Source organism: Oncorhynchus mykiss, chromosome 19 (assembly GCF_057628025.1).
Source record: "Oncorhynchus mykiss isolate SJ-2025 chromosome 19, ASM5762802v1, whole genome shotgun sequence".
Taxonomy (NCBI): Eukaryota; Metazoa; Chordata; class Actinopteri; order Salmoniformes; family Salmonidae; genus Oncorhynchus; species Oncorhynchus mykiss.
This window is the reverse complement of record NC_143040.1, coordinates 52,438,617-52,451,620: the sequence shown is the minus strand read 5'-3', so window position 1 is coordinate 52,451,620 and position 13,004 is coordinate 52,438,617. Positions and strand designations below refer to the sequence as shown.

Here is a 13,004-nt window from a genome sequence, read left to right as displayed (position 1 = left end):
ATGATCCTTGACTAGTCTCTCAAAGCACTTAATGATGCCAGAAGTGAGTGCTACGGGGGCGGTAGTCGTTTAGCTCAGTTACTGTACCTTAGCTTTTTGAGAACAGGAACAATGGTCGCCATCTTGAAGCATGTGGGCACAGCAAACTGGGATAGGGATTGATTGAATACGTCCGTAAACACACCAGCCAGCTGGTCTGCGCATGCTCTGCGGACGTGGCTAGGGATGCCGTCTGGGCCGGCAGTCTTGAGAGGGTTAACACGTTTAAATGTTTTACTCACGTTGGCCACAGTGAAGGAGAGCCCACAGGCTTTCGTAGTGGGCCGTGTCAGTGGCACTGTACGGTCCTCAAAGCGAGCAAAGAAGTTGTTTAATTTGTCTGGGAGCAAGACGTCAATGTCCGCAATGACTTACATGACAAAATTACTTCCTTACAGATTCTTGTCATCAAGCCTTTAACTGACTGACCTGACCAGTCCCAGAGAGATGTACGGGATGACAAAATGATTACTCTTAATTTATGCTTGTCCACTTGTTTTAGTTATACAAAGTATAATCAAGCCAGTTAAAGCGAGTTCTGGACACATTTCTATACAGGGAACAATAAGACTGGAAAGAAATGCCAAGTATTCCCTATTAAGTCCTTCAAAGTATACCAACTAGCATGGGACCTATGTGGCTTCATCCTTCTCTTTTTGTCTTTCATTCTCTCATCTGACTCTGCATGTGACCTGGGACCGAGGCCCAAGCTGCCCCTAAACAACTACATAATGAGAGAACGGAGGGATAGTTCTGTTTCTCCCCACTTCAAAGGACAGAGGAGAGGAAACCATCTGGAATCCAAAAGAGATGCTGATGTGGGTCTTGAGAGAGAGAGATTCTGGCACAGAGAGAAGAGAAGAATAGATTTGTGTTTGTGATGAATGGACCTGAGTGAGATGATGTCTGCTCGCGATTAGAGCTCCGGCAGACAGACAGACAGACACTAAATAGGGACAGGCTATGACAGCACCCTGTGCAGGCAATTGACATCTAGTGAAGGGCAGGGACAGTCTCTCCCAACCATCACACACCTCCTTGGAGAGCTCCAGTAACAGCACTTGGGGGTCCTTGGGGGGGTCATCAGGGGTCAGGAGTGCTCTTCTACTACAAACACAATGATGGAACACACAGCAGCAACAGTCCAGGCAGCTATGGTCAGGGACCACTGCGGTTCATTCTCTTCTGTTACTTAAAGTAGGAGAGGGAGAGTCAGCCTGCCAGCCGCTGTTATTCATGCTAAATGTGTTTTCATTTGGTGCCTTGTTTTTTTTTTATAGAATTGAAAACTGCTTAATTTTATAATAAGACGACAAGTAATGCCAATGGAGTCGAGGCACAATCCTTCTAATCTGGAATACACAAATCAGCAATCATCCTGAATTATCACCCCATGTTAAAGTAATTGACTGTTATTCTCCGAGATACAGTGCCTTGCGAAAGTATTCGGCCCCCTTGAACTTTGCGACCTTTTGCCACATTTCAGGCTTCAAACATAAAGATATAAAACTGTATTTTTTGTGAAGAATCAACAACAAGTGGGACACAATCATGAAGTGGAACGACATTTATTGGATATTTCAAACTTTTTTAACAAATCAAAAACTGAAAAATTGGGCGTGCAAAATTATTCAGCCCCCTTAAGTTAATACTTAGTAGCGCCACATTTTGCTGCGATTACAGCTGTAAGTCGCTTGGGGTATGTCTCTATCAGTTTTGCACATCAAGAGACTGACATTTTTTCCCATTCCTCCTTGCAAAACAGCTCGAGCTCAGTGAGGTTGGATGGAGAGCATTTGTGAACAGCAGTTTTCAGTTCTTTCCACAGATTCTCGATTGGATTCAGGTCTGGACTTTGACTTGGCCATTCTAACACCTGGATATGTTTATTTTTGAACCATTCCATTGTAGATTTTGCTTTATGTTTTGGATCATTGTCTTGTTGGAAGACAAATCTCCGTCCCAGTCTCAGGTCTTTTGCAGACTCCATCAGGTTTTCTTCCAGAATGGTCCTGTATTTGGCTCCATCCATCTTCCCATCAATTTTAACCATCTTCCCTGTCCCTGCTGAAGAAAAGCAGGCCCAAACCATGATGCTGCCACCACCATGTTTGACAGTGGGGATGGTGTGTTCAGCTGTGTTGCTTTTACGCCAAACATAACGTTTTGCATTGTTGCCAAAAAGTTCAATTTTGGTTTCATCTGACCAGAGCACCTTCTTCCACGTTTGGTGTGTCTCCCAGGTGGCTTGTGGCAAACTTTAAACAACACTTTTTATGGATATCTTTAAGAAATGGCTTTCTTCTTGCCACTCTTCCATAAAGGCCAGATTTGTGCAATATACGACTGATTGTTGTCCTATTGACAGAGTCTCCCACCTCAGCTGTAGATCTCTGCAGTTCATCCAGAGTGATCATGGGCCTCTTGGCTGCATCTCTGATCAGTCTTCTCCTTGTATGAGCTGAAAGTTTAGAGGGACGGCCAGGTCTTGGTAGATTTGCAGTGGTCTGATACTCCTTCCATTTCAAAATTATCGCTTGCACAGTGCTCCTTGGGATGTTTAAAGCTTGGGAAATCTTTTTGTATCCAAATCCGGCTTTAAACTTCTTCACAACAGTATCTCGGACCTGCCTGGTGTGTTCCTTGTTCTTCATGATGCTCTCTGCGCTTTTAACGGACCTCTGAGACTATCACAGTGCAGGTGCATTTATACAGAGACTTGATTACACACAGGTGGATTGTATTTATCATCATTAGTCATTTAGGTCAACATTGGATCATTCAGAGATCCTCACTGAACTTCTGGAGAGAGTTTGCTGCACTGAAAGTAAAGGGGCTGAATAATTTTGCACGCCCAATTTTTCAGTTTTTGATTTGTTAAAAAAGTTTGAAATATCCAATAAATGTCGTTCCACTTCATGATTGTGTCCCACTTGTTGTTGATTCTTCACAAAAAAATACAGTTTTATATCTTTATGTTTGAAGCCTGAAATGTGGCAAAAGGTCGCAAAGTTCAAGGGGGCCGAATATTTTCGCAAGGCACTGTGTTTATGAATGAAGTAAAAGGAGATGTTTAGCTACATTAACACATCATAACAAATATATAACACAAGGTAAAGCACTGGAGGAGGTTCAGTGGTTCAGTGTGTTCAGTATGTGAGGGGACTCACCTGGTTTGGTTGGACACTCTGTGCACTTGTTCAGGCCCCATGAGGCTCCCACACTTCCACAGCAGTCATCCTGTTTGGTCAGGCCAGGAAGAGGCTTCCCACACTGCAATGACAACACACACACATCTCAACACACTCACACAACACAGGACACATCACTGACACCTTCCTTTTCCACTTCATTTGATAGTATGTTGCTTAACGTCACTGTATTTGTGTGTGTGTAATACCTGTGTGTGTGTGTGTGTGTGTGTGTGTGTGTGTGTGTGTGTGTGTGTGTTTAATTGGATTGTGTGTGTGCTGTGTGTGTATGCATGGGTGTGTAGTAGTGTGTGAGTCTTCCCATCGGAAAGAGGACAGAGTGAGCTGAACAGAACACCTGAGACTGGTTAGACAGCAGCAGAGGACATAATCAGGCTGATCCACAAATAGCTCTAATGCTGCTGCTGCTGCTGGCATGGTTTGTTTAAGGAGCTTGGCTATTATCAAGATTATTATCAAACCTCATTGCCTGGCAAATGGTGCCTCACGGATCTTTGGGAAGAAAAGATAAGGACACATTGCTATGGAACACCTAACTAGGGCACTGGCAAAGTCAGTCAAGACCAAACAGAGATCTTATTTGAGGAAAACCAGTAAGCAACCGCAGGATGAAGACATGGCATAGACAATGAGAGATCCCCTCCAGCACAAACATACTCTCCCTCTGCTCCTCTGCTCTGTGTCCAGCAGCAGATATCACATAGCCCAACACTGGCCTGGCAGCAGCTCTACAGAGGAAACTACCGTTAGGGTTGGAAACACAGAAGGAAGGAGCATCTCTTACAGCCTAGCCAACAGATGCTGCCTGTACAGGACCTCCGTGAGGAACTCTAATTACCAGTGGCAGCCAGTGGAGTTAGAAATCTGAGTAACGGCTCATGGTAATGGCTGGAATGGAACGGTATCGCAAACATATGGTTTCCATGAGTTTGATACCTTTCCAATCATTCCATTCCAAAGAGCCTGTCCTCCAATTTCTTCCTCTACTGGCCACCACTGCTCTGTCTTTATTTACTCTGTGTGTGTGAGAGAGTGTGAAGGAGATGCATTGTGGGTGTAGCAGTTCGCCTTGTCTTTGAGGCAAGTAGTGGATTTCAGTCTCCTTCCTTTTCCCTTCATTTCAGGCCTAACTCATAACTAACTTCTAACACGCCTGTGTGTGTTGGGAGGGGAACATGAGATGACCAATGTGTTGACAACTCATAAATCCTGAATGCAGGATAAATTAGAACATAGGCAGCTTCTACCAGACAGACAGAGGAGGGAAAGTAGGTATGCTGCCCTGCGGCACAAACGGTAAAACACACAGAAGCCAAACTTGGTCTTCACCTCAAAGACTAGGCAAACATCCTGACCGTATAACCAGTCATGGTAACTAGGCTTCTCCAAAACTGTATTCTGATGCCACTGATGGTCATTAGTAGTCTACCAAACTTGCTAACAGCCAGTCACTAATGGCCTGCTACTCAGGGCTCTACTGTCCCTCTAATCACTCTGATGTCAATGCAAATGCAATTGAAAATCAAACACTTAAGAGTTCTTGCATTCAGAGTTTGAGTAGAAAAGGATCACCTGTTGTGGAGCGAGAGCCAGCTCCTCATAGCTGGTTGATGAACGGAATGAAATAAGTGTTCTTATAAACCCATGTTATGCAACATTTCTATTGGCTATACTATCCAATTGCATGAGAAAACACAGTTTTGATGGCCTCTATTAAGGCCTACTATATTTATTTCTCAACTTTCCTAATATTAGCACATTGGTTTGCTTTACACCAGAGTAGCCTACCATTCGCTATTAGCATCCTAGCATCCTCCATTCGCTATTAGCATCCTAGCATCCTCCATTCGCTATTAGAATCCTAGCATCCTCCATTCGCTATTAGCATCCTAGCATCCTCCATTCGCTATTCAAGTGCATACTGATGACATGTCTTTTTTCCCCTGCTCTTGTTCCGACAGGTGCATGATAACGGCCCATTCTAAACCAAAACTAATTTCACACATATATTATTTAGTATACTGTATTTAAAGACAAGATTACATTGAGAATAGTCTGATGAGTGAGAATCATAGTGACACGCATCATGTAGCCTTGCCCATAGGCCTATATAAGGTGTGTATCACAACTAACTGTTAGCGTAGCCTATTTTCAAATCATCATTAGAGTCGCATCATGCAGCCTTACAATGCATTAGAATTCAAAACATATAGCCTAAGGTTTGAATCTCAATTAAAAAGTTGCATAAATAATTATAAATCAAGCATATAGGAGGACCTGTTTCAAATTGTGACTTTGTTAATCGCTCGACACAGAATAGGTGCATGTGCATACTCCCTCGAAAAACGTTTGGACAAAATATCCTTTCTATTTTATTCAGCTATGTTCAATTGTATTATTCTTATTATAAAATAATGGTACGGGAAATCTTAGCAAATCTTGTCTGCCCACAGTCATGTCAGGCCCTAACATAAGGACAACTCAGAATACGCTAATCTGTTCTTCTGAAATAAACAACATTTTCTTCATATCATCATTTCTTTAGACCTGCCTAAAATAAATAATGTATTTATTGTACAGGTGTAGGCTATATTAAATACATTTATTAGACTTTTTAAAATGTAGATGTTCCAAAGGTCCGCATCAGTGGCTTGTAGGCTATGCGTGAAAGCCGGCAGATACTAAACGCGTTTTATTAATTAAGGATCAATTACCGTGAGACCGGCAGTTATTTGTATGACAGTTAACGGCTGACAAAATGTCATGGCCTCCACAGCCCTAGCTAGGATCATCATCAACTATAATTTACTGTGTTCAGTGTACTTCACTCAGAGCACTGTACCTGTCCATCGACGGTCTCTTGGAAGCACCTTCCCACATATCCGTTCTGCCGAGTGTGGGGTCTGGAGTTGCTGCTGCCGTTCCCGTTGGCTAAGGTGTGTCCGTTTCCGTGGCCATTCCCATTCCCGTGTCCGTTTCCATTGGAGTGCCCATGCTCATGCCCATTGCCGTTGCCATGGCCAGGTTGGGAGCGCTGCTGTATAGAGTGACCCCCCTCGGCTGCGGGGGGTCTCTGGCCAAGCTTGACCCGGGCTACCTGGTGGATCTGGACCTCAGCCTCATGGGGGTGCTGGATGTGGACATTCACCAGGGACGGATGTAGAGAGACTGGACAGGACACAAAACGCACAGCACAGTCAGTCAGGCAAAACTCTCTACCATCACACCAGCAGAAACACATTGAACCCAGGCTGGATGGACATGGAGTGGAGGACAGGGAGAGTGGAGAGACGTTGAGAGGCAAAACATCAGTCTGCTGCTCTCTCCCTCTGCTGAGACTGACCATCAGATGCAGGTACCATCAGCCAGTAAAATAAAAATAAAAATCTAATTATGTAAATGTATGCTCACTCAGCTGTGCCTCACATGTAATACAACAACTGATCTATTACCAATGTGATCATATAGCCTACCTCCTCAAGAAACCAACACTCGACCCCTCTGAAGTCAGAAACTACAGACCGGTATCCCTTCTTTCTTTTCTCTCCAAAACACTTGAGCGTGCTGTCTCTGACCAACTCTCTCGCAATCTCTCTCAAAACTATCTTCTTGACCCTAACCAGTCAAAGCTGACTCTCTCTTCTAGGTTCTTATCCTCCTAGATCTATCTGCTGCCTTCGATACCGTGAACCATCAGATTATCCTCTCTACCCTCTCAGAGCTGGGGGTCTCAGGTTCTGCACACTCTTGGATAGCATCCTACCTGGCAGTCCGCTCCTACCAGGTGGTCTGTACTCTCACTACTGGTGTCCCTCAGGGCACAGTTCTAGGACCTCTTGTCTTCCTTCTATACACCAAATCAGTCGGCTCTGCAATAAACTACCTTTCCCCTTCCCCCCTTCTGAAACTCAGGTGGCGACACAGATCTCTGCGTGCCTGGCAGATATATCAACTTGAATGTTGGCCCACCAGCTCAAGCTCAACCACGACAAGACGGAGCTGCTCTTCCTCCCGGGGAAGGCCTGCCTGCTGCAAGACCTATCCATCACAGTTGACAACTTCTTGGTATCCCCCTCCCAGAGTGTAAAGAACCTTGGCGTGACCCAGGACAACACCTTGTCATTCTCTGCAAGCATCAAAGCAGTGACCCGCTCCTGCAGATTCATGCTCTACAACATTCGACCCTACTTCACACAGGAAACAGAGCAGAACCTAATCCAGGCATTTGTCATCTCTCGTCTGGACTACTGCAACTCGCTTATGGCTGGGCTCCCCACTTGTGCCATCAAACCCCTGCGTCTTATCAAGAAAGCTGCAGGCTGCCTGGTGTTCAACCTTCCATAATTCTCCCATGTCACCCCGCTCCTCTGCACACTCCACTGGCTTCCAGTCGAAGCTTGCATCCACTACAAGACCATGTTACTTGCCTACGGAGCAGCAACAAGAACTGTCCCTACCTACCTTCAGCCTCTGCTCAAACCCGAGTACACCGTTCTGCCACCTCTGGTCTCTTGGCCCTCCCACCCCTATAGGAGGGCAACTCCCGCTCAGCCCAGTCCAAGTGCTTCCCTGTCCTGGCACCCCAATGGTGGAACCAGCTTCCCCCTGAACCTAGGACAGCATAGTCTCTGCCCATCTTCCGAAAACATCTTAAACCCTACCTCTTCAAGGACATTTTAAATAATCCCACAGCACCCCGCTGGCTGTTCATTTTGCTGCTCTTCATGGCACTGGTTAGGGCATGATCTGTTTCTCATTCACTATAGGGTCTTCTGTTGATAGATGGAGCACTATCCTCAAAACACCCCATTACATATTCTACTGAGAATCCATTCACTGCTGCTTCGCAAAGGTAGATTACGGCACAGTTACTAATGGGCCGTTGCACATCAACAAATAAACCTGAGTTAGTTCAAACAGAACCAGAACAGTTGAGAGGGTATGATTAATTCAATTTATAAAGAACAGCAGTAAAATGAGCAGAACTGGAGGAAACAGTGTCTACAGAAGACCGGGCTGGGGAGGCCCTGGAGACCTGGCCAGAGACTGTGTCCTTGTGTTCCATCGAGCCAGCCAGACAGATGGCTAGGTGATTACCTTGTTGATTTGACAGCGGCAGGGTGTACATGGAGTGGGATGAGGAGTTAAGTCCGGCCAGGCTGCCGTCCTTCCGGCTGAGGGTTGGTCTGGCAGAAGGGGGGGCCGGGAGGTGGCAGAACTTCCCTGTCGAGTTTGATGGGCACCAGCACTGGTCCCTGCCAATGCAGCGCCCACCATTCAGACAGGGGATCTGACAAAAGACTGCAGGAGAGAGAGCAAGAGAGACCAAGGTCATTACCAAAGAGAAAGGTTAGTTAGTGTAAGAAACCGACAGCTTTAATTAGTTGATTTATGCTTATACCCATACACAAAATGAGAAGCAGGAGGGATAGTTCTGAAAGAAAGTTTCTACGGAGACTTCATGCGGCCAACTTGTTTTCTGGAATGTAATGTTCACATAACCACATTCACTAGCAGACACCTCATTTGACATGGGTTTATGAAGTTCCAACTTCACCCTGAGGGCAACGCACACTAATAATATCACCCCTCCCTATTAAGCCAAGCCTTTCTCAGCTGTCCCATGATGTGTGTATGTGCCTCATTTAAACACCCAGGTTTCAAGAAAATAAGGAATGTACACACTCCACACATATTTGATACTTTCTCTGTTGAAAATGAAACTCTCACCTATTTCAAAGGAGTGAGGCAATTGGTTCTTGAGCAGATAAGTGTCACGCCCTGTTCTGTTTCACCTGTCTTTGTGATTGTCTTCACCCACCTCCAGGTGTCACCTGTTTTCCCCATTAGTCCCTGGTGTATTTATCCCTGTGTTTCCTGTCTCTATGTGCCAGTTCGTCTTGTTTTGCCAAGTCAACCAGAGGTTTTCCTAGCTCCTGTTTTTCCCTGTCTCTGTTTTTTCCTAGCCCTCCTGGTTTTGACCCTTGCCTGTCCTGACGCCGAATCCGCCTGCCTGTCCTAACCTCGAGCCTGCCTATCGCCTGGACTCTGACCTGGTTTATGAACTCTCGCCTGTCCCCGACCTGCCTTTTGCCTACCCCTTTTGTTGTAATAAATATCGGAGCTCAACCATCTGACTCCTGTGTCTGCATTTTGGTCTTGCCTTGTGGCCTCATAATAAGACTATTGAATCCCTACATAACACTGTCTTTCTTTGAATAATTTGATTTGATTTACTTTGCTTTACACCCTGCAACCCTGCAATCTTCCTCTACAAGGAGAAGCAGCTAGTGCTTGACAGGTTGAGCCTTTTCATCTCTTGGCAAAGGTCCCAGTGTCCCACATACCTGCTCCATACCAAGATATACAAAGGAGCTCAAACCTTAACCTCAACTCACTCATACTTCAAAGCCTGGAAAATGGATAACAGCCTTGCCCAAATAAAAGGCGATATTCTAAGTGAACAAAATAAAAAAGGTTGATGCCCTTTTGGGTCCAAAAGTACCAAAAATTACCTTGATTTTTTTATGCTGCATATCTAGACTTATCCTGACTAGTGATGCACTGATATTACATTTTTGGCCGATACCGATATCCAATATATTCCTTGGCAAAAATAACGATACCGATATTTAACATTTTTGCGGCCTTTTAAGTATTCTAGTACAGTTAAATAGTTAACACACACACATGGACGCAGCGGTCCAAGACACTGCATCTCAGTGCAAGAGGAGTCACTACAGTCCCTGGTTTGTATCCAGGCTGTATCACATCCAGCCGTGATTGGGAGTCCCATAGGGCGGCGCACAATTGGCCCAGGATCATCCGGGTTTGGCCGGGGTAGGCCGTCATTGTAAATAAGAATTTGTTCTTAATGGACTTGCCTAGTTAAATTAAAGGTTACACACACCACACTGACCAAAAGGTTATTTTGTTGGCATTTACATATGTCCCCATTACCAGTAAAACAATCAAAACCTATTTCTGTCACTTACTTGCTGTGCTGTTTCGTTGTTCAGTCATTTCATTCTCAACCAGGATTTCTATGGAACGGCGTTTGGGTCTTTGCGTCTCAAAAAATATACTATTTAACACTATTTGACATGTCAAATAACACTATTTGACGTGTCAAATAAGCCTGTTGACCAATCATGACATGAATGTGACTGCAGCTCACATAATTTAACACGTTCATGAATTTGTTACGTAGTTATTACACATTGATTACATTATCACTCGTATTTCACATGTCACAACGATTCATCGATACGTATGCTATGATGCTGGTAAAGTTGTCTCGTGCACCTACAGTGATGGTCATAAAAGAAAGCTAGCTAGCTCATGGATGCAAACAATGTTCTTCCCAAAACAACATAGCAAAACTACATCTGTTTCAGTAGCTATTAGCTAGCTAACTATTTAGCTAGGTGTCATCATCTAAAATAACCCTAATTTTTAAGACAGTTCTTATTTGATTAATTGTGGTCGGACGCATCTATGTGTAGAATTAGCCACAATAGTGGAATTTGTGGTTTGCCTTCAAAATAAATGTATGGCATAATTCTACTATTTGTATTCATTTGCATCATCGGGGCGGCAGGGTAGCCTAGTGGTTAGAGCGTTGGACTAGTAACCGGAAGGTTGCGAGTTCAAACCCCCGAGCTGACAAGGTACAAATCTGTCGTTCTGCCCCTGAACAGGCAGTTAACCCACTGTTCCCAGGCCATCATTGAAAATAAGAATTTGTTCTTAACTGACTTGCCTGGTTAAATAAAGGTAAAATAAATAAAAAATTGTCAATGACACTTTTATTTTGAAGGCAAACCGCAAATTCCACTATTGTGCCTAATCCTTATTGTGGCTAGCTTCACAACACATAACCTGGTCCGGTCGAGCCTCACTAGCCAGATGAAGCAAGTTGGCTGCTTATAATGTTCGCTTTGGGCAACAGGGTTAAGTAGCTGGCTAGCTATTTATTTTCATGAACTAATGTTCAATTTCAATAGGCGAACAACAAGTGGCAACCTAGCTAATACTTACTCACAAGGATTCCTAAATCATTGCTAAGAATAATAAAAAATTACTGCAGTTGCTACTGGTCATATTGTTGCTAGCTAGGTACCAAGCTAAAGCTCACGACCCCAGAAGTTGCAGTCGAAGAAATTATGCTTTATTACCAACACGGTATTGTAAACTCATCGTTTGTGGTCGGTGTTTGCTTGCTTTTTTGTACAGCTTTGACAGTGGTACTGTATCTTTTTTGACCCGCAAAGACCCAAACAGCGTTCCATAGTATGCATGTCATGAAGCTAATAGCAGTGACACTATTACTGTGTAACTCCGGTAGGGCAACATCTGAAAAATAGCGCACTTGGTAGTGTGTACCGGTGCTCGACCAGTCGGCGAAAATCAACATCACCCACGACAGACACAGTCTCGCCGCAGACACAGTCTCAGCCTCGCCGCAGACACAGTCTCAGCCTCGCCGCAGACACAGCCTCAGCCTCGCCGCAGACACAGTCTCAGCCTCGCCGCAGACACAGTCTCAGTCTCGCCGCAGACACAGTCTCAGTCTCGCCGCAGACACAGTCTCAGCCTCGCCGCAGACACAGTCTCAGCCTCGCCGCAGACACAGTCTCAGCCTCGCCGCAGACACAGTCTCAGCCTCGCCGCAGACAGTCTCAGTCTCGCCGCAGACACAGTCTCAGCCTCGCCGCAGACACAGTCTCAGCCTCAGTCTCGCCGCAGACACAGTCTCAGCCTCGCCGCAGACACAGTCTCAGCCTCGCCGCAGACACAGTTTCAGCCTCGCCGCAGACACAGTCTCAGCCTTGCCGCAGACACAGTCTCAGCCTCGCCGCAGACACAGTCTCAGTCTCGCCGCAGACACAGTCTCAGTCTCACCGCAGACACAGTCTCAGCCTCGCCGCAGACACAGTCTCAGTCAACTTCAACTTCAGCCTAGCCCTAGTTAACCTCAGCATGGGGCAGGAATTATTCCTAGACAACAACCTTTTTCCTCTTACCCAACCTCTACCTACCAGACAGATAGGAAGATACAATTCAGGCCCATGCCACACACCACCACGGATGTCTTTGAAATGCATTGTTAAATGGCTTCTCTAAGTCTCTTGTCCCAGTAATGTCAGGGTTTAGAATAACTGTTCAATGTTGTGAATCCAGGGAGCCCAACAGTGTAATGATGTTATCCACCTAGTTTTTACTGCCCCACATTGGGAACATAACAACATGACATAACTGTTCGCTGTCCACTTGACATTCCTTGAGGAACACGCACTTCAGCAACAACAAAATGCCAGCTTGGATGTCGAGAAATTTCCTTTAACAGAGTCTTTTTACAGATGTTTTAATGGTCAGAGATTTCTTTAAAATAAAATCAAACATAAAAACAAACTACTTCTCAGGATCACCCAGAAGTACCAAGGAATGCATTGTGAAATTTCTCTGCCAAGCCATTGAAGTGTTTGGAGTAAGTTAACATTTTCCCAAAACCTATTAATGGGAGCATAAATCTGCAAAACAATCTGTTTATCTATTCAGAACTCAGCCAGTTCCTCCCATGAGGAGCTTAGTGTGTTAAGTGTGGGGCGGCTGCGGCGTGTGTATTTGATATGGGCGCTCTTCACTTCTAATCAGTTTGAGTGATTACTGTGAGCCTTAGTTGTGTGGTAGGGGCTGAGGGGAACACTATGGAAACAGGGCCGGAACCCCAGCATTGGTTATTGTTCTCCC

At 45.0% G+C, this 13,004-nt stretch overlaps 1 protein-coding gene across 1 annotated transcript in view; it reads right to left on the bottom strand.

Moving 5' to 3' along the window:
- Positions 1–13,004, bottom strand: part of LOC110497931 (latent-transforming growth factor beta-binding protein 2) — a 157,810-nt gene that overhangs the window by 60,513 nt on the left and 84,293 nt on the right. The window contains exons 6-8 of the mRNA XM_036954882.2: positions 8,349–8,552; positions 6,094–6,419; positions 3,210–3,312 (exon numbers count right to left, since the gene is read on the bottom strand). Coding sequence (XP_036810777.2) covers positions 3,210–3,312; positions 6,094–6,419; positions 8,349–8,552 — 633 coding nt within the window. The remainder of the gene's footprint in view (positions 1–3,209; positions 3,313–6,093; positions 6,420–8,348; positions 8,553–13,004) is intronic.